The sequence below is a fragment of the Aulostomus chinensis genome, chromosome 19 (assembly GCF_037954235.1).
Source record: "Aulostomus chinensis isolate RoL2024-O1b breed Wild chromosome 19, RoL_Achi_v1.0, whole genome shotgun sequence".
Classification (NCBI taxonomy): Eukaryota; Metazoa; Chordata; class Actinopteri; order Syngnathiformes; family Aulostomidae; genus Aulostomus; species Aulostomus chinensis.
In genome coordinates this window covers 11593766-11620359 of record NC_141338.1, presented here as the reverse complement: position 1 = coordinate 11620359, position 26594 = coordinate 11593766, and the positions used below count along the sequence as shown (strand labels likewise).

At 42.2% G+C, this 26594-nt stretch overlaps 2 protein-coding genes across 5 annotated transcripts; both read right to left on the bottom strand.

The window, feature by feature from the left end:
* osbp2a (oxysterol binding protein 2a) lies at positions 1 to 14009 on the bottom strand. Of its 2 annotated transcripts, none has more exons than XM_086186652.1 (14): positions 13515 to 14009; positions 11744 to 11952; positions 6975 to 7228; positions 6723 to 6891; positions 5868 to 5988; positions 5720 to 5786; positions 5155 to 5292; positions 4825 to 5070; positions 4283 to 4403; positions 4075 to 4178; positions 3882 to 3977; positions 3509 to 3693; positions 3197 to 3417; positions 1 to 2639 (listed from the first exon to the last, which is right to left on the bottom strand). In XM_086186652.1, the coding sequence occupies exons 1-14, from the start codon at positions 13673 to 13675 to the stop codon at positions 2497 to 2499; spliced, it is 2235 nt and encodes a 744-aa protein (XP_086042778.1). In that variant the 5' UTR covers positions 13676 to 14009; the 3' UTR covers positions 1 to 2496. The 2 variants fall into 2 exon arrangements, with proteins under 2 accessions (XP_086042778.1, XP_086042779.1); XM_086186653.1 differs by having other exon boundaries at positions 6975 to 7225.
* A 2095-nt stretch (positions 14010 to 16104) lies between these two features.
* atp6v0a2a (ATPase H+ transporting V0 subunit a2a) lies at positions 16105 to 26460 on the bottom strand. Of its 3 annotated transcripts, none has more exons than XM_086187207.1 (20): positions 25827 to 26460; positions 24925 to 25003; positions 24690 to 24787; positions 22754 to 22891; positions 22301 to 22398; positions 22084 to 22210; positions 21618 to 21700; positions 21436 to 21529; positions 21133 to 21345; positions 20159 to 20309; positions 19917 to 20056; positions 19665 to 19822; positions 19503 to 19593; positions 19309 to 19427; positions 18073 to 18283; positions 17868 to 17987; positions 17661 to 17777; positions 16933 to 17050; positions 16651 to 16822; positions 16105 to 16334 (listed from the first exon to the last, which is right to left on the bottom strand). In XM_086187207.1, the coding sequence occupies exons 1-20, from the start codon at positions 25935 to 25937 to the stop codon at positions 16232 to 16234; spliced, it is 2541 nt and encodes an 846-aa protein (XP_086043333.1). In that variant the 5' UTR covers positions 25938 to 26460; the 3' UTR covers positions 16105 to 16231. The 3 variants fall into 3 exon arrangements, with proteins under 3 accessions (XP_086043333.1, XP_086043334.1, XP_086043332.1); XM_086187208.1 differs by having other exon boundaries at positions 22301 to 22377; XM_086187206.1 differs by having other exon boundaries at positions 21133 to 21529.
* Between the last annotated feature and the right edge of the window lie 134 nt (positions 26461 to 26594).

Here is a 26594-nt window from a genome sequence, read left to right as displayed (position 1 = left end):
CAGTATGTTTTTATTTGGGCTTAAAAAATGTAAAATTTTCAAGGTCATTGGGCACAAATGGTGAGTTCACTTGTTTCAGTAAGAGTCCACACACACACACACACACACACACACACACACACACACACACTTAGCTAAGTGATGAAGCTTCCCACTACAGCAGGGTTTACACACCCTAAAACCATGCATAGTTACAGTATATGTTGCCATGGATACCTTCGAGTAATGTGACATTATTACCTGCCGATAAAGATAATATTGTGCTTAATTTGAACAACACATTACTGGAATCATCAGTATTCTATCCCTCTAAATTACTCTCCACATTGACTTTACCCAACAACTCATGAATACAATAATACAATCAAATAACTTTTTACATTAATGCACATGTAGAGGTTAAATAGTGGCCATAATATGAATACTCAAATTGTGAAACAATATTCTCTTACTGTGATTTCAGATGAGGTGATTCAATTTCTACAATGTTGCTATTTACAAGCCCAAACTAACCAGATGGTCATGCATCTGCACCATGCCCCTTAGAATATACAGTATACACAGTAAGCTGAAACTGTAAATAAACAGATTGTTAGTGTTTATTAGGAGGACGTATATTTACTATTCAGGTACATCACTGTTCAGCTGCACACACACACAAAAAAATTAGGTATATTATCAATTGTTTTTATGTTAAGTCAGTTTTTTAAAAATATAAACTCATTCAATGGAAGAAACACTGACATTTTTGTGCTACGTAAAACACAATTTGTTTACCTGGGGTTATTTTCTTCTGAATTAAGTCTACCGTTGTTTTATAGCTGACACCTCTTTTTAAGCAACATAATTTGTAATATAGAAACCACTCACAGCACTCAACATTTCTAATTACTTTAACTAGGGGACACAAGTTTGTCGCTACTTACTAAACTATTAACCCGGATTTTAAAAAAAAGCAGTAACTGAATTAAAATAAAGAAAATGAACAGCAGAGTAAACAATGTTTGTAAACATGCCAGATCTTTATCATTTGTTCATTTCATAATTAATAATAATAATAATAATACCTTGCTGAAACCAAAACTCAGGTTTAGCAGATTTGCAATTGAGTGCAGGTCAGATATCAAGATATTTCAAGTGGTAAAGTATTCTTTGTTAAATAACATCTTGACAATAAAAGAAAAATGAATTATTAAATTCAGCAGCAGCAGAGATATCCAGACTTTAATGCTGCCTTCAAGACAAGTCAGAAGTCTGGGAAAAACAAGACCCAAGATGGGGAAAATGAATTGAATAGCATCCAAGCCCATAATTGCCTGTCAGAAAGTCTTTCCAGAGCTTATTTCTCTAACCTCACATTACTTACAATGAAAAATATGGTAGCTTTAAGAACATGATTGTTCTTATTGTGAACTTTGTGTGCATCTTATCTTAATATAAATGAACACTCTTACGTTCCAGCCCTCACCAAATGTGTTCTCGTAATGCTAATCGCTGCTACATTAATCTCTCTGTACTCTACACGAAATGGCGGTCATATATGTGGGGACATTCCAGCGCTGCTAGGAGGAGGCATACTGTTCAGAACTGGCTATTTGTGGTTAGCACTCCGCGAGCTTAAATGAAATCTTGGGATTCCCACTTCTGAGTTGTCTTGAACGCAGTATTAGTCTATCAAATGGTTAAAAAAAAAAAAAACTAGATCCTACACTTCCCATAATGCAACTCAAAAGTGTCAGATGCTGTTAGCTTTGTAAACATTGGAGTTGCTGCTGTTTTCTACTCCTGTTGTAATTTGTACATCCAAAGCCAAGATTTCTGATGTAATTTCATCTTTGTAAAGTGACAAAATTCCCTTTGAGACAGAGAAGACTATATAACTGTTTTTACAGGTTGTGCCTTGACTATTAGTAAGTTCCCTGCAGCACAGAAAATCTACTGATACAACCGCAATCATCACCTCAGCAGCAATTACTTAGAAAAGAGAATGGTATTCTCCGTTATCTGCCCCTCCCAGAGAAAACCACTACCTTTGTTTTCATTGGCTTTATAGCTGATCTTCACAGCTGTACACTTTAAATGAGAGGAAAAAAAGGAATTGTACACCCAAGAATCAGGAGGGACCAGAAAGTGAAGTTCTGTGGTGAACTAGATTTAAGAACAGAGGAACCCAGTGTCCTGTTTTGGTCCTTTTAAAGCCCAGCATGAGGAACATGCTGTTCTAACTTTGAGAAGAAGACATTCAGTGCTTGCAACCAAACAGCAGTGGCAATCCTTCCTCTTTAGCTTTTTCCTACACACATCCGACGGAATGAGGTGCAGAAACCCTTTTCTTTTTCTTTTTTTTGCACGGTGTAAGTTTGCTGAATAAGTGTACACATGAACCACTATGAACTGAGACCATGCATTTAGAGGACACAAGCGGAGGAGAATCGAGTAGTTGGCGGAAGCAGGAATTTGATTTGTGCTTGAAAGAGAAGAGCTGGTTGTTTAGTTCTAGAAGATCACGGGGCATTGGCTCCAGTCCTCTTTGTCTTTGGCCTCCCAGTACCCTCCCCTGTAGATGTATGTGTTCTCCCCAGTTGTCTCCTCAGTCCTCTTCTCAAACCACAGCGGCTGGTAACCCTCGATGTCCTGCCCTAGTGACGCAGAATCACATTACTTTTAGACGCAACATGATGAGGTGATGATTTCCATAAATCTCAACTGTTTTCATCAATTTCCAGGTCACATAGCACACTTACTTGTAAAAGACGCAGTAAAATTGTACACAAAAGAGGTGTGTCACTTGTCCAATCTAGTAATAAAATCTTGTTTGATTTAGAGCCACTTGGTTACATGTCATACAAGCTATTGGGAAAAAAATCATTTACTATTCCAAATAAATACATCACTTACATGAGTGTGATTTTTTTTTTTTTAAATATGGGCCAGTTGGCACACAGCTATTAAAATAATTACCATAATCATCATAATTTGCGTCATTCAAACAATAATTTGTTGATGGTCCCTTGGTGAAAATGACATAATGATGTTAGGATACTGTTGACTGGAGGAATCACCAAAGTTTTTACTTAAGATTTCCATGTGCCAAATTTGTAAATAATCTATAGATTATTTTTCCTGTCAACTATGTTGTGAGAGGAATAAAATGCAGAGTCTGTATCGTTGTTCTTATTGGTCTCCCTGTACTGACCTTCCTCCAGGGCCTGATTAGCTTGTGCCTCCCTCTTCTTCCTCTCCAGCCTCTGACATTCCTCCAGACGCTGCTTCTGGATGTTTGCCTCATCCCACAGACCCGCCTCCATTAGGCGCTGGTCAGGCCGTAGACGGCTGTCAGTGGGCGCGATCCCCTCCTCTGGTTCATTCAGGGTCAAAGCCAGAGAGGAGAAAAAATGCATGTTCTCTGCATTGTCCCTGCAGAGTGAGAGAAACGACAGAGTAAAAAGGGAAACATGAGGAGAGACGGTAAAGCACTTATCATAAATGTGCGATTAGATAAACATACGGTAGAGGATATTTCTTCCACAACAGTTTGGGTTTAAGAGTCTGATAAACTGTCTTTTGTTTGCCCTCAGAACTTCCACAGCCTTGGCTACTGTCCACTATTTTGGCACTCTCCATTTTCTCGTCCCAGGTTCCTGAAAGGATGTAATGTGCGGTGCCCTCACCGTCCTCCACCACTCCAGTCACCTAGATGACACACAGAGAGAAAACTGTTCCAGATATTGTGAGACACTGACCTATTCACATCTCGTAATTCATAAAGATCTGACGAGGCAAACATTTTTAAGACATTAAAGCTTTTATTTAATGTGATCTGCACTGATAAGCTACAAGCAGAGAGGAAACGAGCTGTGGTTCAGATACAAATGACATACTTTCCGTGGGGCATCTCTAGAGAAGTAGCTGTAGGGGGAGAATTTCAGGCGACAGGTGTCCTTGGTGGTGTTGTTTACTATGTCGATGTCCCCAGACTGCCAACAGAAAGACAAGCACATCTGACATGAAGGACACTTTTCCTTCTACTAATAAGAGTCCATAGATGACAGACACAACATGAGAGGAGCTCACCTGATCAATCCAAAGTTTTCCTACTATAATATTATGCACCGTTGAGGTCACTTTGCTCCACACATAGTGGTTCCCACTGGAGTGGAACTTCAGGTGAATGTTTCCTACAGTGAGGATATTAAAATACAGATGTTTGCATGTGATCTGTTCAGGCATCTACACTATAGATAGTCAGCACTGAGCTGCTTCGAGGTCAATAGTTTCCTACCTAGTGGCACAACAGAGATATATTTCCCACGGAACTTGCTATCAATAGTGATATGCTGCCACAGGGTCCATCCTCGCTGTGAGGTGACATGGTGGGCAGCAGCTGGTGGGTGATGACTGACCTGAGAGTGCAACAACACAGGTAATTCAGACTTCATGCTCTATTTATATTTTTGTACTATTATCTCCAGCAAGGAGATCATGTTTTGGGTAAGTTTGATATTTTATCCACAAGATGGTTGTAAGTGGACTCCACTGGTTTAGACCTTTCCCAAACTTCACACGTTTGATGAAAGTCAAGATAACAGTGTCCCTGAGTGTACACAGCAGGTGATACACAGTTCACTTATTAGTCTGCTCTGTCATCCAACGTCCAAATATTAGCAGGTTTCACCACTTTCTCACACATTCCAACTTTAATTCAAAGCAACTAAGTGTAAAGGCCCAATAGTCTGCCTCAGTGGACGTATGCGCTCTTCGATTGTTTTCTAATTTTTATACAAGTACAAATGGAACAGCATATACAACCTGCTTGTCTTTTACCTGCTCACAGATGGAGCGATAACCATACTCCTCCCATCGGTCCAGCTCGTAGGTCTCCCCCAGCAAAGGGTTGAAGGGTTTGGCTGTGCGGTGGACTGTGGTGGAGTAGGACGAGACAGAGAAAGCAGCCACCAGACACATCTGCTCCAGGGAGGTGTCGCAGCGAGCTGCCCGGTCCAGAAGCTCGCTGTACTCCAGATCCTCGCTCAGACGCTGCAGCATCGACAGCGGCTCGTTGAAGTTTACCTGCAATTAGAGGCAGACACAGACGGTCTCCAGTAAGAGCTGCCGGTAATTTTACATTTTAGCAAATGTTAGTTTTGCCCTTACAGGCATGGGTATCTTGGAAAGGTCCTTTCCAATACAGTTCTTCATGATGCTCCACAGGTTGAGGGAATAATTGGGTTTGTCAGGAATATGACTGCGTCTTGCTCTTCGTAGCTGCATGTGGTTTGTGACTGATGTGTCCTGCAAAAGAAAAAACAACAAACAATATACAGAGCTTAGGTTTCTGCAAAAACTGAAACAGAAAGATTCAGATGGATGTTTTTCTGTGTCAACAAATGCATGTGAGTAAATTTCACAGCAATTAGTATGAGCTTGTTAGCAAAGTGATTAAAAACATCAGTCTTTAGCCATTCAGTCACCATTTTTCAGGCAAAATAATTCCAAAATATCATGGGGAATAAACTGGAGCCAGGTTACAAATAGATTAAGAATTAAAGGCACTCTGATAAATTCATGCCAACTATTTCAAACAGCACGATCATGCAATATAAGAATATTAAACTAAGTCTCTCTCTTTTGGTTTGTTTAGTCCTTAAGGAACACGGGAAGGTGATTAATAGTGTAGCTATGCGTGCTGCAGCAGTCAAAACACAGTTCATGAACCTACATCCTCGTTGTGAGTCCAATCATTGGGAACTCCGCCGCTCATCATACTCTGATTACTTCCTGAGCGCCTGAGACAGAGACAGAGCAACAACATTTATATACAGCTGACAGCTGAGACATTACTACTGTCCGTTGGCACTTTGTCTCACTTGTGCTGCATGTCCGCACTGGCAGTCACAGTTATGAATGCAGGCGAGTCCTCCATGGCGTCAAAGAACTCAGCGTCATCGTTCTCATCACTCGCATCCCCCTCCTGAGATCTCTCCACGCCTACAAGGAAATATGTAGGAAGTAAATAGATAATACCTGCAATACCATAGAATAGCACTGCAGTGACGGCTTAAAAAAAAAAGTCTCCCTAGTATACTTTTCTGATTTCTTGTCAGAAAATTTCATTATTGTCAATAAAAGAGAGAATCACAAAACCAGTAGCGTCGCAGTGAAACCAAGGACCTTTTTTTTTTTTAAAGATGAAATCATTTAATTTCAAGTAATCTCAACTGAACTTTGCTAATGAACTGACATTAACTCAGATTTAATTTGACTGTTTCTTTTCTTTCATTTGTTGTACTAGAAATTGCACAAATAGACTCTGCAACAGTTTGGTGTTTGCATCAATCCTTCCTGAGGTGCCTACAGGTGATGAATATTTGGCAAATAGATAATTCTGTGGAGTAAGAAGGGAGTGGGAGTAGCAGGTTCAAGTAAAATCATGACAACAAAAGAGAAAAAAGTTCACAAACTCAGAGGAAGTGATGAAGAAGACTATCACCATCAAAAAAATGAAAGATTCACTCAGTGTCACTTTCAAAATTTTGGCCTTAAAGAGTGAAATTAACAATGCTAAGAACCTGAAAAATCAACATTTTCATCTCTGTTTTACGGTATTTCTTTGTCAATCCTTTTACCGTAGTTACATACCCGAAAGAAGTGCTTTCCACTCTATATGCAACGGTTAGGATGAGAAGAAGCAAAGGAGAGTCTGAGAGAGTGAAGAGTCTCACCTGTATATGAGGTGGGATTCTCCCTCCAGGCTTTCTCAAGGCTGTTATGCTGTTTGGCTAACTGCTCGATGGTCTCCTCAAGATGGTGACGCTGCTCTCTCTCATACTGCAGGGCCTTCTGCCATCTCCGGCTGTGAGACTCTGCTACATCCAGGAAGTCACGACAAGCCTGAGGTGTGAACACAACACACACATCAAAAGATGATCTGCCTAATAATCTGGCTAATAACAGTAAGTGGCTGAGGGGCTCACGTTGATCATAGCATTGGAGGTGATGCGGAACAGGGTGGCTCGCTCATTAACAGCTTTCACTTTGTCTGTGCTGTCGGCAGATCCTCGCAGCTCCTCGAGTTCGCTGAGGGAGCGCTGGAGGGCAGCGCCGTGCTTTCCAATCAGCTCATTACAGGTGCTCAGGTCATCTAGCTTGCTGGCCAGAGTCTTGAGCACCCCTTGGGTTACGGCTCGATCCTCCTGCGGTACGGGGCCTTCATCTCCTGAGTCATCTTCTCACAGGCATGCCAGAGAAAAGTAGTACATTTCATTTGTAGATGTCATAGAGGGCGAGGAGCTGGCTAGACTTCACACAGTAGGCCTTTTTTTTTTTAGGTTTCCATTGAGCAAAAGCTATTAGGTTAGCAAAACAACTTGCTACATAACAAAGACACATTCTTACAATAGTTTGACATCACCGTCACCTGTGTTAATGAGTACCTCAGAGACATGTTTAGGCTCAGAGCAAGCACACGTCTCTCATTGTTCACCACAAACAATTCCATGTCCAGTGACGTCAAAGCCACTTCTTAAAGCTCCTTTGCGATTTCCTGCTGCAAGTTCAACAGCCGTTCAGGGTTCCCGCCTCGGCGGTTTGGATCTCTCTCTCTCTCTCTCTCTCTCTCATTTTGGTATAACCTCCAAGCAAGTTGGGCTCAAAAAAAGAGGTACTGTCTGAGTGATGTGGTGCGTTTCTGATGGTGACCTCATGTGTACTAAAGAGAAGAGGAGAAGTGAGACGAGAGCCTGGCCTGATAGATTAGGAGAGACTGAATTTAGTTGAGGAGTGTGTTATTGGGGATTGGGATGGAGGGCGATAACACTTCTCACTCTGATCTCTGACACCCCATCCTTTACAAGAACAGAAAGCTGTGAATGAACACTGTTGCCCTGGCAACGTAGGCCTGTGCAATCAGGAGGCTCGGCTATTTTTAGAAGTTGAGGGAAAAAAAAAAACAGATGCTGACGCATTACCCTCTTCGTCCTCCTCCTCTCTCGTATTGGTATGAGTGCATCCATCAGTCTCAGGGATTTTAGATTCTATAAGGGAGGACAAGAAGTCTGAACCAGAAACCATAAAATAATGAAAAAAATATGATATTCAATCCCCATGATCTTCCTCCTCACTTTAAAAATTTAAATCAAAGATCAAACTAAGCTTCAAAGTTATAAAAAACATGTCTCTGTCTACATTATACACATTTTCTTCTTCAGTCTGATATTTGGCTCTAAACCTTGAGATCTTACTTTTAAATAGATTCAGAGGCTTTAAATAGAGCACACCTGAAAGAGATTCTGAGCAGACATTCGGATAAATTTAGATCATGGCTGTTGTCTTCCTTTAGACAGAACAATCCACACAAGTAGCTTTTCAATGTACATAACTTCATGTCAAAACGCCCTTCTCTGTTTCTAGAAACTGAGATTCTACTCTGAGAAGAAGTGAATGTAGGCCAGTGATGTCTGCAGCAGAGACAAACTACTCCTCCCTATCAGAGGGGCAAAGAAACCAAACAATCAGGGCACACCAGATTAACAAAATCTCAGGGGGGAGAAGATTTAATAGAGAGAGTGAAAATCCTTCAGGCCTGTGTAATGATTTCATGTGCCATATATAGTAGAAACACAATAATATGACTTGACTTATAGTGATGTTAGATTATGAATTTTACATCTGGGTCAATCTGACGTCCAACTTGTGTACTGCTTCTTCACACTCACACACACTGCTTCTTCACACTCACGCACACACACACACACACACACACACACACACACACACACACACACACACACACGTAATATCCTCCATGCAGGGGAGGAGAAAGTCCTCAGCTGTGTACTAACTTGTTATTAGACATAAAGTTGGTGACGCATCGCTGACTCATGACCACACACCCACAGGTGACCAGTATGGACACAAAGTGGGATTCATCGTCGGTTAGATTTCTGCTACGGTAGAAATGAAGCTATAATACCAGCTGCAACTCTCACACCCTTGACTATTGGTCAACCCACGTGTTTAACGGTAGTTGGGAAGGTCTGGACTTGGTTTCACTGCTGCTTGTCCAATCAAAGGGAAATAAACAGATTATATGGGATTCCAGGACAGGTGCTTCACAGCTGCTTAATTAAGGCTGTCAGCCAGTTCATTTAACCTGATGTTAAAGCCACTAAAAAGCTTGTGTTTGAAACACACACATTTATCCTATTAAAATTGTGCTGTGTAAAGCCTCGGTAAAATCGCAAAAGTAGAATGACTATAATTAAACGAACGAATCAATCACACTGCACACGCACACACACACACACAAGTTCTGAACAGTGTGAAACCTCAGAGAGATAAAGTGAGGCGGCACAAAACCTTCTTAATGGGCTCAGCTTTTTAAATCCTGTTAATTTTTTTTTACAGGAGCTTTAAACACCGTCTGTATACGGGGAGGCAATGTGCACCGCTGCTAAATGGCACAAATAGATTCCCACGTTAGTCATTGTCCCTGCATTGCTAATAAGAGCAGCGTAAGAAAATGCAGGTGTAAACCTTTAACTCAGCATTAAAGGAGAATTATAGACGCTCTTCTCTTGCAGCTACATTTAACAAACCGGAAACATGTCAGACACGTATAGCCCGTTTAACTGAGTGACATTTTCCGTACTTTATATTCAATCAAATAAGAACTCCCTATATTTATACAGGCACAGGACACACCACTGGCAACAAACACACACATGCAAACAAACACATGTCTGTTAAATCTTATTATTGTCTCATTGTAAAGTAATTGTTACTTACAAGGTGACACACAATGAAAATGATGCACTCATTTCTTCCTATTATCCACAGGGTGTGTGCTGGAAAATAATTTCAATGAAAAGGCGCGTTCCCTCTGGTTTTCGCGCGCGCGCGCGTGTGTGTGTGTGTGTGTGTCTGTGAGCGTGAGTGTTTGTGTATGTGTGTCTCTCTCTCTCTCTCCTGCAACCAGAGCAGAGGGAGGAGTCTACAGCAAGGTCATTTCATTCAGCTCTGACTGTCGTCATACTGAATAAGGCAAGGAATGAGAAAGGAGATAGGGAGGGAGAAAGGAGACGGGTGCTAAGGAGGTGGTAGCTTGGGGGGGGGGGGGGGGGGACAACGACGACAACGACACACACTGGACATCTTTGCTTTTGTGTCCATTGAGTGACGAGACAGCACTGACCAACACACCCAAGATGTTCATTATAATATTATATGTTAGTAAATCCATATTTTTTTTCATTACACTATCATACAAAGTGAAACTGTAAATATTCACGAAAGAACAGTGGCAGCTGACAGGTTCACATACTGCTCCCTTATGACTGTTCCATTCTAGAACAACACTGCCCTCTAGAGGTCTGTTGTTTAGATGACACTAAAATAAAACGTAAGCTCACTATTTTCTAAGGTGAACTATTCCTTCCAAGTGCATATTCAGGGGAGGAAAAACTCCAGCAGTGATTGTAGTATTTAGCAGCAGGAAGATTACACAGGCGGCCTCCAGGGTATGTATTCATAAAACAAAATGTGTCTGCATTTTTTTGGCCTCAGAAGGATTGTGCAAAAAATATGAACCCTAGTTTGACCAAAGCTGGTGGAGGTGCAGAGTCTGGATCAAGAAAGAACCTGTAAAATTTGAGGGGCAATTAGCCATAGCGCCATCTGGTGTCAGCAGGAAAAGTTATTTGTTTTGTACTTAAATGTAGCAGTGGCAGTGGCAGTGCTCCTCATAGTTTGAGGAACTCTATCACGCAATTGGTCAGAAACACTGTGAGGATTGTGAGTTAAACCCTGTTACCTGTTAGCGAGGCGACCAATTTTGATAAATTATCATACAACGAGAAACTGTAGTACATAATTCACACGTTTGATGAGCATCTTGGCCAGAAGACTCCTACCAGCTGAATTTTACTTAAAGTCATAGTCCTGCTGGTTACAGGAACTAAGCCTGATGTAACAAAATCATCAGCATTTCACTGGGTTGTCTTATGTGTTGTAATGTGTGTTACTTCGCACCACCTAGAGGATGCAGGAGGTGATATTTACACCACACTGCACACATTGTTAGGATCCTTCATGCAAAATCCAAATATAATCAAGATTCACCTCCCTCTCTTTAAAGGGACCCTAAAAACTCTGAAATGCAAATCATCAATCTTGCACTTTTGCACTTAATCTGGGATGTGATTTCTTCTCAGTACAACTTCAAATCCCCAAAGCAATTCCATCCATCCATCATCCATCTTCCGTTTACTCTTTTTAAGGGTCGGGGGGGGGGGGCTGGAGCCTATCCCAGCGTCTAAGGGTGAGAGGCGGGGTTCACCCTGGACAGGTCACCAGTCCATCTCAGGACCAACACATAGAGACAGACAACCATTCACACTCACACTCACACCTACAGTCAATTTAGAGTATCAATCAGCCTCGTCCCCTCTTGATGTCTTTGGACTGTGGGAGGAAGCTGGAGTACCAGAGAGAACCCACACAGGAACAGGGAGAACATGGAGACTCCACACAGAAAGATCCCGTGCCCAAGCCGGGAACCCGGAACCTTCTCCCAAAGCAATTCAAATGCTGTTAGTCCATTTCAGGAATTCACATCATTTCTTTGAACTGGTTCTGTTTGTGAATATGTAACAAGCCTTAGCAGAGCCAGAAATAATAATGAAAGATCCATATTTGCAACATGGACATCCTGAGGGTCAAATACAGTATAGAGTGTCTGGCTCACCGTGGTGATGCTGCATCAGGGGAGTAGCATTAGCCTTAGCCTGCTGCAGGGCTGAAACCCACCGCTGACACTCCCCCTCTGAGTAGGCCTTTAGGTGGTAACTTCGGCCCCCGCTTGTTAACACAAAGTTGCACGTCTCGCCCACCTCAATGTGAGCCGTAACCAGGGGAATGGTGCCCCGGCATGTGTGTCCCATCTCTGCCTGTGTCCTGAGGGAAAACGACGTAAAGCAGAATTGTTCATGGGAGCGTGTGAAACCAGAGGAAAACGAGGAACACTTAACCTTCTGCGCTGTCTCCCGTGTTGACGTGTTCCATTTACAAAATGGGGGCAGCTCCATTTATGGATGGTAGCTGCTTCAGTTATTGTTAAACCAGAGTCACAGTAGGTCAAATCATGTATGTTACATGTGTAGTTCAATGCAATGTAAATAGAAGTCGGACACAAAACACATTTGTTACAGATTTTGATGCTGTTTACATTAGCCAATAACACTGAATGCACCCCCCCCCCCCCCCGCATGTGCACCAAACACTTCCCTTCATACATTCCAAATGCAACCAGACTGAATAACTAACATCATGGTAGTGAAATGAGTCATTTTGCGGAGGCTGAGTGAAGCTTAAACCAATTTATCTACTTTTTTACAGTCTAAAGCGCACATTCGCCATGTGTCACGTATATTAATGATGTTCTCTGAATAAATTAGCATTATGGATGTATATAGCATTGTTCTTGGAAATGTACCTATTAAAATGTTTGGGTGAAGCAGATGAGACCTTGGTTAAGAAAAGTGGCAGCAGTGTAGAAGCAAGTGTGTCGTGTTGTGAGGTTATTCAGAGCCCTCAAATGCACCTGCAGACAGGCTTGAGGGCCCTGCAGCATTCTCTGTTAGATAGGAAATTACCTTTTAAATTAACCCAAGATAAAAAACAAATCAATCACTTCTATTCTCACCAGGTTCTGCAGAGGTTCCAACTGGCTCGATCAACACTTTGGATGTTGCAACTAATTTCTTTTGAAAGTTAGAAAAATTTGACCCTTTGATTGGACAAGAGGGTAGAATTTAAACATCCTACCGATGGTCTCGCTACGATGCTACCATGTACTCTTGCGGGTGGTGTGTCCTGTTCTTCCATGGCCTCGGGAAAATGCATTAGTTGCTGGCCTCTTTCTCAGACTGAATTTCTACATACTATTTATTGATATATCTCAATGTCTGCCTTATCCAAACTTGACCTCCCCTGTACTCAGACCCAAGATATGGGACTCATTCTAGTTTTGGGACTCATCGCTGTACCCTCTAATAGCACTTGCATAAGCTACAACATGGGTACTTCTCAGTCTACAAGATTATTTCCTATTCACTTAAGTTTTTCTTGTTGTAAAACTGTCTCAGTCTCAGGTTGCAGGGATGGCATCAGTTCCAAGGACAAGCAAATTAAACCTGGTCTACTTTGGTCCTGGAACAAGCAGGCCGAGTTTAAATGAATTTAAACACAGAATAACAGAGGCTGTTGGTTAGAACCTGCTGCAGTTGCTTAAAGCCTGATTGAATACAGCTGTTTGACTATGAACTGTTATACTTAATGCCTCTCTTGTAATTTGACGCCCTTTATGCTATTTTGATTCAATCTCAGTATGACTTCAAGTTAAATAAATGTTGAATTGCAGATAACTTGCGTTATTTATTTATTTATTTATTAATGAGTAAAGGACCCCCAAGCCCCCCCTCTTGGTGCCCCAGGGAGTTCTGGCTAACCCTGGTTACCTGTAGTAGGACAGCAGGCCGTTACTGAGGACGAACCACCGCAGCTGGTAGCCCTTCAGGTAGTTGGTCCATTTAAAGAGCCAGCCTTTGTAGGTATCCAGACACGGGACCAGGATCCCCGGGAGAGACGGGGAGGGCAAACTCTTCACCAGCTCATTCATTTGTTCCTCTTGAGTCCTCGGAGGCTGGACAGAGAGGCTCGCTGCCGGGGACAGAGACGCACCAACAGCTGGTCCGCTAGCAGCTGCACTGCACCGCCTAGCTAACTGTTAGCTTGCAGCTGTTTGGTGTCCCCTCTCCTCCTCCCCCGCCCCTTCCTCAGAGACAGTTTAAAGTAATAATATCCGCCTTTAAATGTTCCGCTGGGACGACACAACAAAGTCCAGTTTTCTTTAACTATTAACTATACCGTCGAGTTGAGTCTAATGTGAAAGAATCCTGAATGACAGAGATGACGCGTTCATCGCAGGACTGTAGCTAATGAGTGCAGGTCTATGTGTCTGTTTGTGTGTGTGTGTGTGTGTGTTTGTGCGCGCGCGCGCGCGGGCCACATGCATGTCATTTACTCACGAATAAAAAGTCGCTTATTGAAAACATGTCTTAATAATAATAATCCATGAATAATCCCGTTATACCAATAATAATCGAATAGAATTAGAACAAAATTTAAGTTTCCAAGTGGATTTTTAAAATGTAAAATTTAAAAATCTAAATTATGTGTGCAAGGTCGAAGTAATAATAGTAATATGAGGAAAAATAAGACCCTTTAAGTTTTTAAATAGATTTGAAGATTTAGAATCCATCCATTGTCTTTCGCTTATTCCTACATTGAGGGTCGCGGGGGGCGGGGGGCTGGGGCCTATCTCAGCGTCTAAGGGCGATAGGCGTGGTTCACCCTGGACAGGTCGCTAGTCCGTCACAGGGCCAACATACAAAGACGAACAACCATTCACACTCACATTCATAGAGTATCAATCAGCCTCGTCCCCAATTGCATGTCTTTGGACTGTGGGAGGAAGCTGGAGTACCAGAGAGAACCCACGCAGGAACAGGGAGAACATGGAGACTCACACAGAAAGATCCTGTGCGCGAGCCGGGACTCGACTCTTTAACCTTCTTGCTGTGAGGCCACAGTGCTGACCACTGCACCACCGTGCCGCCCAGATTTTGAATCCAAATCACATTTTTTTTTCAATTTTAGGGAATTTAATTAAAAAAGAAGAAGAAATCACATGCAGTCAAAACGTGCAACCACAAGAGTTTCAGAGACGATCAGAATTTTGACATTTAAGTTTTTTTTTCAGGTAAAAGAAGAAGTTTCAGGTTTAAATGTAATGACCACATCATTTACTAATGCTGAGCCCCTACAAGGTGGAGATGAGCTTCACTCCCCTGCCCAGAGACTCAGCGGTCCTCCATGTATTGATTAGCTGGTAAAAATTCATCATTCACTGGCCATCTGTGTCCCGATGGGCCTTGATGAGGGTTTCATTTTCACTCAGAAAAATGTTTTAAATGCTTTTTTTATGGTTTATCATTGATAAAATCACTTGGATGCTTGACTTTAAAGTGCATATTTTTTCCTATAAGATTCAGAATTTGTTTTCAATATTTTTTGGGGGATATGAATTGTAAATATTGCATTGTTTTTGTCAGAATACCAAATCAAAAGTGAATTAAGCTTATGATGAATTAGTCAAGGTATAGATTTGTCAGATTTGAGATTTTTGTCCACCAGATATGAAGGACAGACATCAAACTTTCTAGAGCAGCATGTAATTTGGGAAAAATGGAATTCCTGATAATATGATTAAGCATCAAACATCAATATGTTTTGTTTTTGCTTGCAATTATTGAAATCTTTATTCAACACATCAAAATGATAAAATATTTGACTCTTATACAGACAGTGATTTAAATAAATAGCATGATTACTTATCATCAACAACGCAATAAGCAGAATTATCCGAGAAAGACCTCTGGAGTTTCTTCTATTTTTCTGTAGATTACTGGGGAGGTTAAATAAATGCATTAATAATTAATAAGCAAACAACTAACAGTTGGAAATTGTTTTCATTTGGCATCATCACAGTCATGAGTGAAAACTTTTGTACAATCATTTTTCCAAAGTGCTTGTTTTTTTCCATTTGTCTGAGAATTATAAGGTTTCGATGCCTACAGCTTTTTCTGTCATCACATCGTTGAGGACCAGTTTGGAAAAACCAGTGAAAGGCATCCCCAGATCATCACCATCATCATCATCATCATCATCATCATCATCATCATCATCACAAATCTCTATGGCACTACATCAGGATGCTTGATATGGTTTTCACTAGATAATGTTGTAACATATTTGAACTTTACATTGCACTGTGTAACAGTTCATTTTAAATACCGTGTAAATAATACAAAACAAGATTACGCAGCACAATGCAAATCAATTTTTTTTACTCCAACTAACTGACGAGAAGCATTCGTTAAGTGAATCTCAATAAGCAAATCAAATCCTCAACTTAATTTTGAAACTTGGTGTATTTCAGAGTTGCTGGGTAGAGTAGTAAGGCAGTCAGCACGGCCCTTTTTAAAAATCGTCACGGTGAAAAATGTTGCTACAAGAGTGATTTTTCATTGTCTTGAATGTTGTTGTTTTTTAAAGTTGTCGTTATCACAGTGTGAATCGTCCGGTCTTCCTGCAGCCGCCTGCTGTCCGATGCTTAAAGTAGACCGTCTTGCTCAAAAACAGAAGGAAGAAGAGAGAAGTCGAAGGGCACAAACTTGACGCCGGTCCCGTGGTAGAATTTATTCTGAAACTCCACCCTGAAATAACAAATAACAAGCATTTTATTAAATACATAATAAATGACATTGATTAATAAAAAGAAAAAAAAAACAACCTATCAGCTATTTTTGAAAAGTCTTTACTGGTGCTCTTATTCACAATATGTGTGAGTAACAAGGTCCATTAAATCATACATAATAGTCACAGCCAGGAGATGGTATCATTTAATTATACTAATACTGCTTCCCGGAGTAGTAAAGATATCTGGAATTTATGATCCTTTCACTCCCTGGAAATATTAGTCTCATATCTGACTTTGAAGAGGCCCGAGGTGACGTGAATAGTCAGACTCACCAGTGGAGGCGGAGAGCGTGGAGGAACGCTGACAAACCCTCCATGACCAGTAGGATGGACACGGTAAGCACGGCGAAGAGGCCAAAGACAGGAACCAGAAACACCACGCCCACTCTGGTGGTGATCTTTAGACCCAGCCGCATCACCATCGCCCACAACACCTCGGACAGCTCTAAAACAAACAAACAAACAAACAAACAAAACAAACAAATACGCGCATAAAGATGATCTAAAGGGACACACAAACAGTGTAGATACTTTAACTTTAGAAGGTGAACTTACGGGCGTGAGCCAAGCTGAGCGCCCAGAGTCGCAGGTAGGACGCCGTGTTGGAGATGCAGCCCAGGCAGTACTCGATGGTGTGAATGGCCTGATGCAGGAGCACATCTGCAAAGTCAAACTGTCAAACAATTCACATTATACACAAAGTACTGACTCACAGTCAGGACTGAAGGTTACATCATGTGGATGCAGTAATTCATTCTAATACTAGTGTTCCTGTCAGCGCTAGAGGCGGAGATTAGAGCCCGGCGATGGGACAGATATTAAGAAACGATCCTCAGGCTGGGGCTTCTGGTGATGTTGCTGGAGTTTGTTATTTACGCCTGAACACCTAACAACAACCTTGTTGTCTGTGTTGTTGGTTTCGCCCATAAATTTCTAAAGGGACAAAGTAGAAGACAGAGTTTTCAGAAGAACCTGGCTTACGTGATGGAGGACGCAAAGTGACATTTGTCGTTAGGACTGGTCAAAGACTGATACTAGATCTTCAGTTAGTCTATGCTAAATAAACAACATAAGATTAAGATATTAGTATACCATATAATTACAGTGTCATTGAGTTATGCCCAAAAACATTAACCTACCAATTAATCTACCAAAATCAAATAGTGCCAGCTTGACTCTAGGGGAACATTTGTGCCAAATGTAAAGAAATGTCCTCGTTAAAAACAGCGTTTGAGATTATCCTTTCCCTACACATACAAATATTTAACATATTGACCTCTGACCTCTTTGGGAAGAGCATCTCTGCTGGTCATTTCATCAAGCCCCTCCTCTTCATCATCTTCATAGGATGGTGCTATGGAGTTGTCATCCTCACTTGCATGCCTCACCCTCTCATAGCCCTGTGAGACAAAACAGCATTGTTTTCCATACTAATACTGAGCTTAAGATGTATACAGTATTTATACTGCAGTATTTTGGAGCAGACTCACCCTACGTCTGCGCAGGCCTTTTCCTCCGCGGTACAGCCAATACAAGAAGAGAGGTTTTCCCAACAGCAGCACAGGAACTGAGAGCAGAGCCACCAAAACTAGGAAGATCTGCAGCCCTGTCTGTAGAGATGAGAGAACACACACCGGCTCACACAACGATGATCAAAACACACACGGAGCTGACCACCAGACGCAAAACACACACCTGTCCTGGGTAAAGAGGCGTGATATCCTTTCCCTGCATGACAAACATGTTGATGAAGTGGATGAGGATGCTGGGAGCCTGGCTGGAGTCTCGTGCGCTGAATGCCAACCACTTGTAGAAAATCATGAAGACCAGGTAGCCAAAGAGACAGAGCAGGAAGAGGAGCTCAGGAAGAAAGAGCAGGTAGACATTACATTTCTGTCGGAAGTGCCTAAAGACGGAGGGTGTGGGAGAGAAGAAAGTGATCGGGAAGTGATGATAAAGAATGTTCTTATGCAACAATACACGAATACTAGTGCTATTTGTATGTGTATCATCAAAGCACTGGTTCATTGGTGACTGTCATCGTTTCATGCAGAGAAGTGGATGATAAAATGTAATTTAATTCAAGAGTTCTTAGTTCTGAGCTCATTTCTTCAAGAGCATCTGCTATCAACCTGCGTCACCAGTGATGCTATCACGAGTGTGAACGTGTCTCTCCATGGAGCTCCAGTGACTGCTCGAGCTCAGACCTTAATTCCACTCGAGATGCAAATAAATACAGCAGTGCCTTGTTGTTTGGAAGCAGCACCCTGATACTTGAACTGACACATGCTGCTCTAATCCTATGAAAATTCCACACAGTGCTAGCAATACCATGTTTCTGTTCTATTTGTGTTTAGATTTTGTGGACCAGCTAATCCATTCATTTAGAACAATTTTTCAGTTAAATTTCAATTTTCTATTTCAGAAAAAAAAATATATATATATATATATATTTTTTTTTTTACACTTCTGGCCGTCTTAATTCATCAACGTATTGCATCAGAAAACAAGAATGCTGCGCCTGACTGGTGTGCAGCAGGAGCTGGTGGCGAGCAGGCACCATTAGCTTCATGCTAAAAGCACTTGGCCGGCTCTCTCTGCACTTTGAAGTCATAAAAAAGAGATGCAGGAGGGGAAAAAAATGTCTTTATGAGCTCAAGTCACCTATTTCTGAGTTACTGAAAGTATTTTTAAAATACACATTTTGGGTGAAGTATTGCAAAAATTTAAATGTTTGCGGCAGCATTAAACCCTACTTTGCTCATTCAGATACCAAACAAAAGACAAAGTGAAGCCTATCAGGCAGTTCAAAAGAACTGTGGCAGTTGTATTTCAAGAGGGAAAATATCTGTCAGGCAGCCCTGATATGGAAGGATGTCCACTAACAACTGCAATCAACTGCAGCCAAGGGCTTGAACTCAAGTCACTTACAAGTGATTGAAGACGCTCAGCACCACGCCAAAGCTCATGTGGATGACCCCGATCACTACTGACATCTTCATCTTGTAAGAGTTTAGGAAGGACAGCCGGTTCACAGCCATGTTCCATATCTGCGGTGACAAAAAGCATCTCAAGAAAACGACTGGAATGCAGAATGATGAGATTATGACTGTTTGTTTACTCACAGGATCGATGCCGAATGGGTAGGGTCCGGCAAAAACCCCACTGACGTTAGGGTCTAATGTGAGTAAAGCATTTGTTTGAAGAGTCTTGTTTCTGAAATGTAAACAACAGTTAGGACTGAATGATAAAGTAGCAACGAGTGTGTGTTTGTACAGCTAACATACGTCCACTGCTGATTTGTGAACATTGCCTTGATGCTCCAGCCAGAGCCAAAGATGTTCAGAGACTTGGAGAAACAGTCATTGTAAATGAGGCCGGTGTAGACGGAGAAAAGCCCCATCATGAGGATGATGTAGCGCCCGTTGAAGAATGTCGCCCATATCTGTGCAGAGCAGAGACACAGTGAGCTATTAGCAATCATTCATTTACGCTAATGAGATTTTGCTTTACGGCTGAAGGGAGAAACTCATTCTCACCTCATTACTGGAGCGTTTCTTCTTCTGCTTCTTCTCTGTCAGCACCATCCACAGCGCAAAGAAGCTCATGACCATCCCGTGGCCGAGGTCACCAAACATCACGGCGAACAGAAAAGGGAACGTGATGATGGTGTAGGGAGCTGCCAATTAAGAAAAAATATGATATGTGGTTTCTGCCGTGAAGCTGCGGTTAAAGCAGTTATTTTAATCGTTTTTACTACAGAGGACACAGTCATTCTTACCTGGGCTTACCTCGCGATAGTCCCCCACCCCGTACGCCTCCACAATGCTCTGAAACCCAGATGTGAACTTGTTGGTTCTTACGAGGGTAGGCGGAGTGTCAGCACTTGGGATGCGGTTCACAAATGACGGCACAGTGGCATCACCTTTTCTCTAACAGAAAAAAAACACCACCAACAATAACACCACACACACACACACACACACACACAAACAGGGAATTCTGAAATATTGTGGTGTAGATTTTAAATGGCTGTAAGACAAAAATAGCAACAAAAAAACTTCTCTCGAGCCTCATTTTAAGAGCAACATGCCCAGAGCCACACTGGTGGGTGCAATTATGCGTGCTATACAACTGCTGTCAGTTGGAAACTGGCAATGACATTTGAAGATGAGCACTTTGAAGTGTGTTGACCTGTTTTGATATTTTTCCAGTGCATCTAGAAGTGCAGCTAAAAGCATTAAAGGAAAAGGAAATGCCAAACAAGGCAAAGAAATTGCATCAAAAGCCAATACGGAGTAAGAGGTTGATGAAAGGGATTCTTCCAAAAGATTTGCTGTCAATAACTGAGACAATAAAAACACAATGCAGTATCTCATTCCAATAAAAGGTTAAAAAGATCCAAACCAATGGTTAATACTTTCTTATTAAAGGGATTTTTTGCCCATAAAGTGTATTTTGGTTTTCAAGTACTTACAAATAGTTTGCTTGAGCTCACAGAGACATCCACCCCCCCCTGCATTACTTCTTTGTGACTACAGAGTTCAGGAGGAGCCAGTTACACATATTTAGCTTGAGGCTAACGGCGACTGATGGCTAAAAACTTTGAACTAGAAACAAACGGAAAGGCCTCCACTTCTGCGCGACTAACTAACTACTCACTAACACTATTTTGAGCTCCAGCAGAGTGGAATAATAATAATTAATTCTTGTTTCAGTCATAATCATTGAGCCTTCACACTATTTTTTTCTCACCGAGCCTTCCTCTAGCGCCCCCCGCAGGTTTGCCAGGTCACTGACAGGACACCACACCTCTGCGATCAGACACTTATTGGTGACATCGAAGCTGCAGAGGTTGAGGATGTGGTAGATCGCCTTCATCTTCTTCACTTGCACAACCCAGGTAAATGCTGACTCAGAGGCCTTCTGGAGAACCTGCCTCAGGTAGTCCTCGGTGCGATGCAGCACCTGCAGGAGCCACGTGGTGCAGTAAACTGAATAAGAATCAGGGTTATACCTCGATCCTGTCCAAATTAAAAGCCTCCACAACAGTCTTACATTGTTGAGGTCTTGGATGCGCGTCCTCAGGCTATCCAACACGTCCGCCCTCTCCTCATCGTTCTCAGGGTGCGGATAAAGATGGCAGTGGTAACTGAGGATGACAAAGACGATGCTGGTCAGGATGAAGAATACCTCCGGTACTGAGAGATGAAGTCAGTCTTTGATGATGTCATCCTTACCAATCACAGATTTTCTGAACTTTCTGTCCAATCTGGTCTCCCCAGAACGAGATGAGAAACACAACACTTTTGCTGATCTCACCCTGGAACAACACAGTGTTTTGCTTTGAAGTTATTTGCTTTCAACAATTTATTTTTCATTTAAATCAACAAATGTTGACTGTAAATAAAAGTTTGAAAAAATTATTTAATATTTTTCTATAATTACACCACACATTCTAACGTCAGGAAACAGACACACACTAAAAAAATTTCCTCCTTTGCAGATATTCTGATTTTAGATGGATTCATGTACAAATAAGCGAAAAAGTTCAAGTTTGGAAATTAAAACAAATCTAAATTATAAGTAACAGTTTCTCTATCAAATACAGCATTAATAGGGTTCAACACATTTTTAATTTTCTCTGCATGAAAATAACTCGTCACGTTCATTTTGGAGCTCATATTCTCTCGTTATGCAACTCACAGTATCAAGATCAGCAAGATTCTCATCCACTTCCGCGTAGCTGAGGATGGTGTAACCTTTACACACTCTCCACAGCATGCGCTCGAAAGCCTCCACTTTCACCCGCTGAATGAGGCCGGACACAAACCTGGAGCCGGAGGAGATGGGATTCTTAACGACTGCGGCTCCATACTGATGGTTAAATGGCCCTAAGTGATGCATAGATTGTGCTGCTCACCCCAGTTTAGCTCCGAGTCTTTGCATGCCGGTGCATCCCGTCACCGAGTCTGTCTCCATTGTAGGGAATTCTTCATACTGGGGACCAAGAGCCTCATGCTAATTATGAGAAGGAACATGTTTCATTCATGAAAGCTTATATTATCATGGTTTAACATAACGCTAATGCAACATTCACACATTGGAACGAGTGTAGTCTCCTCTCACAAATGCCAAATCATTCCCTGTATTCTATTTTAAACATCGGATGAGTCAGGCGCTGCTTGTGACGGCTGCACTGCGACCGTGTCATTAACTGAAGGCAGCAGCAGCAGCTTCACGTCTGTCACCCAGGGAAACAAAACACGTCAAGGAAACAAGATGCTGCTGGAGAGCTGAAGCATCCTCGCTGAGAGACTGGAGGATGCAGTGTGATGTGTCAAAACATTCGACAGCTAAACACAAACACACTCACTCTGGAACGGCTGTGTATGAAGGTCCGTGTGATCTTCAGCATGTGTGTGTACTCGGTGAGCTCGAGGAGGTTCCGCCGCAGCTTCTCTTTGTTTCTCGCCACTTCGCTGAGCTCCATCTCCAGCCTCTGAAGCTGTTCCTGAACATCAGCACACACATCAGACACCAACGTCAGTCAACATTCAGCAGCTGGATAACCTGCTCAGTGAGCTGCCAGGATTCAGACCTCGATATAGACACCGATCCAGGACTTTAAAGATACAGTATGTAGGGCAACTGAATAAACTAGTGCTTTGTAGTTCACACTCCAAGTCAACAGGGGTAGCAAATCACCAGAAATTGGTGTGTCAGTATATATTGTTAAAAAGCAAGAAAACGCTAACTGCATTTAAAAAGGTTTGAGGGACTGAGCCCTTAAAAAAGGTGCCATCATTGAGCGTCACTCTCCCTCGTCTCCATGTCAACAGGTTTTTGCTTAAATGTGGGGAGTCAGGTCTGTGTTTCAGCCTGGGTTGATGTATTTTGACGTTTTGTTGTACGGCACAAAACACATTTGTAAATATGGATTTTGAAAACTTTTTGTGTCTTGAAAAACCAAGGTTGAACAAGACTACAGCAACTGTTCATTAAACTGTTAATTATTGTACAATGGGGCGGCACGGTGGTGCAGTGGTTAGCACTGTCGCCTCACAGCAAGAAGGTTCTGGGTTCGAGTGGACTGGATCTTTCTGTGTGGAGTCTGCATGTTCTCCCTGTTCCTGTGTGGTTCTCTCTGGTACTCCAGCTTCCTCCCACAGTCCAAAGACATCAAAAGGGGACGAGGCTGATTGATACTCTAAATTGACTGTAGGTGTGGCTGTGAGTGTGAATGGTTGTCTGTCTCTATGTGTTGGTCCTGTGATGGACTGGTGACCTGTCCAGGGTGAACCCTGATCTCGCCCATAGCTGCTGGGATAGGCTCCAGCCCCCCTTCAACCCTTAACAAGAATAAGCGGAAGAAAATGGATGGATGGATGGATGGATGGATTATTATACAATTTGCATATTTGGAAAAAACAGTAAAAACAAACTTCATCGTGCTGAGAACAGGAATGCAAGGCTAGTTGTAGCTACACTGACGTCATGCTTTTTTGGTGTAGTTCGCTGATAGCATAACGATAGCTAGGTGACTTTCATTTACGCTTGAAAAAAAATCATAAAAGTAATTTTAATCGGTGGCGATTGTCTTTAAATTTGTACCAAATTCAACTGAAAAATATCCATGATAGGTTTAAAACTAATTTTATACATAAAATAATATGTTAATAATAAATTTTACACCAATAATGGACATTTTTAGCTTTGGCTTACTAGCCTTCACTTGAGTGAACAAGAATCAACTCTGAGGCCTTTCATCCAGTCTAACAGTAGACAGTGCCCCCTGTTGGAATCAAGTTTAACTGCAGCACAGACTTGTAGCCTAACAACAGCAACAATCCTATTTTGAGGATGTTGCAGGCCAGACTAAGTCGGCTCGGCTGTGGCCTTGGGGGCGTATTTTTTTGGTATAATCATTTCAATTCACTTGGGTATCCGGTTATGTGTTGAGCATGTAAATGTGCTTAAATCCGAGTTTCAGAAACCTGAATAAAGCCTTCGGTGAAAAATCTGCTGGAGAAGAGCAAGCAGAATCCCATGATATTAAAAATTCTCATCCAGCATTCCTGAAGGTATATTATTGACGTTAGTTTGAAGCAGTCAGTCCAAAAAAAAACAACAAGCAAGTGATAAGATGACGTATAACATTATAATGGCTAATGTGCTGAAATGAAAGTCAACACCCATTCAGTGTATATACTTGCTACCTGAAAGGGAAACTGGATGTTCTTAAAATGGAGGAGTCACCCTAGTAGACAGATATGAATCGCCTGCTGGTATCTGAATACGTTACCACGCACCATGATCTCCAGGACCTGTCTGGGAGGAGGAGCAAGCGGACTCTCATCCTCCTCAGGAACGGCTATATGAGCCTTCTGAATCTCCCTCAGCAGGTAACCTGCAAACACGAACGCAGACATTTCAGAACAAGCTGCATCGGGAAGGTCCCTGAGGGCCCAGGTCCAGGTTTGGGCTGCACCCACGTGACGCTACCCAGGTATGTTCTCTCTCTCTCTCTCTCTCTCTCTCTCTTACCCAGAATTCTCTCCATCTCCTCACATCTCTTGATTTCGCTGACAAAGCGCCGCTGGAATGAGCTGACAGTCGGGTTGAGCTGAAACCAGAGGAGCATCACAGGTCAGGTGACTGGAAGTTACCGCATCAGCACCGAAGCACGAGCGCTAACAAGGATCCTCTGGTGAAGAAACACGTCCTTACAAGTTTTCACTAACACATCTCCAGGATTGTGATCCGTGTCAGCGTAACAAATACACAGAGAAATCCCTGTGATGGGCGCTCATAGGACGGGCCTATAACCTCTTCTTCTCGGTCAAACATCCATATGTTCTTGATGGCGTGAATGCATGATGTCATTATTTGCTTGATATGATTTTTTTCCCCTGTTTTTTTTGTTGTCTCGTTTTTTTAATCTTTCTTTCTCATGTTTGAATCAATAAATCAATCAAAATATTTCAGCAAAATGAATGAAAAAATGACAAAAGCGACAATCAAGATAGATTTTATTCTTAGTCGATCTCTAACATGTTATTGCTCTTCCTGGAGCAAATTTCCACAACGTTTACATTTTTTAGAATTTTTTTTTTTTTTCAAATTTTCTACCCCCTTTTCCAGGCCTGGAAACTGGTATTTAGAAACTCCAGGACTTTTTTTCCTCTCCCAGTTTTTGACTTTACAAAATAAAGTGGGTGCTGGTGGCTGATTGTAGTTATGATTCCACTCAATCTTTACATTTTCCTCTGCACATGGCCTACTTATGGACCCCCATCCCCCCCACCCCAACATAATGTGCAGACAGAACAATGTGACATCATCACACTAGTTACTCAGTCCTCTGTTGGCAAAAATACATAAATACAATCACACACACAGTAAAGCTCAGAGGCCTGAGAGTGTTGAGTTAGACACAGTCTACTTACATCTCGGAACTCGACCAGCCCGAGCTCACCCAGCTCGCTGATGCAGTCATACTCGGAGCCGGACTGCAGGAACAATTGCGCCAAACACATCTCCTCACTCCGGAACACCATCTTTACCGGCAGATAGCTCCGGTCTCCTCGGCTGCTCTCTAATCTGCTGCAAATCCTCTCAACCGATACGACGAGCCGTTACACGACAATAAAGCACATCAACGAGTGGCTGCGTGGCTCTAAAGCCATTAACCAATTAACATCCGCCAGAGGATTAATTATAGGCCATTAATATTAACGCTTATCAGAGGGCAGCCTGTCCTCATTCTGGTGTCCGCTGGTGTCTATTGGATAAACACTATGACAACAAAGGCAGAAACCTCCCTTATTATGCACCTTTTACATCGAGCGATCCCGGAGAAAGGCGTCATCCTGTCGGCTCGGTACCTTGATGAACACCTGTCATGACGGCGGAAAAACACGGTGACCCCGCAACACACGCCGGACAGGGAGCAGCAGCAGGCCGGCTGGAGGGTGAGTGGTCAGCCCGCTATGTAGGCTGACATGGCTAAAAGCACGTTAAAACAGACGGCGGTCCAAATAGGCTACGGCCTTTATTCGCACTACGTCGCCCGGCAATTGACACGGATTGCGTCTGTGGGTTGCCAGATCTGCCGCATCCTCTGAAACGATCGTCACTTCTTTATTTCATAAAGTGGGTGAACCATTTTAAGGTGCTCTCGTAAAATAAAATAGGATTCGGGACACTAACACACA

Excerpts from the sequence above, each read along its gene's own strand:
- osbp2a (XM_086186652.1), bottom strand. The coding sequence starts at position 13,675 with ATGAATGAGCTGGTGAAGAGTTTGCCCTCCCCGTCTCTCCCGGGGATC. Across the intron at positions 7,229-11,743 it reads CCTGATGCAGCATCACCACG|AAGATGACTCAGGAGATGAA; the intron begins GTGAGCCAGACA and ends CATGCCTGTGAG. Across the intron at positions 3,418-3,508 it reads TGGAAGAAATATCCTCTACC|GGACAATGCAGAGAACATGC; the intron begins GTATGTTTATCT and ends CTCACTCTGCAG.
- atp6v0a2a (XM_086187206.1), bottom strand. The coding sequence starts at position 25,937 with ATGGTGTTCCGGAGTGAGGAGATGTGTTTGGCGCAATTGTTCCTGCAG. Across the intron at positions 21,530-21,617 it reads GTTCAGAAAATCTGTGATTG|TTACCACTGCCATCTTTATC; the intron begins GTAAGGATGACA and ends TGTCATCCTCAG. Across the intron at positions 20,310-21,132 it reads GGGCGCTAGAGGAAGGCTCG|AGAAAAGGTGATGCCACTGT; the intron begins GTGAGAAAAAAA and ends TTTTTCTGTTAG.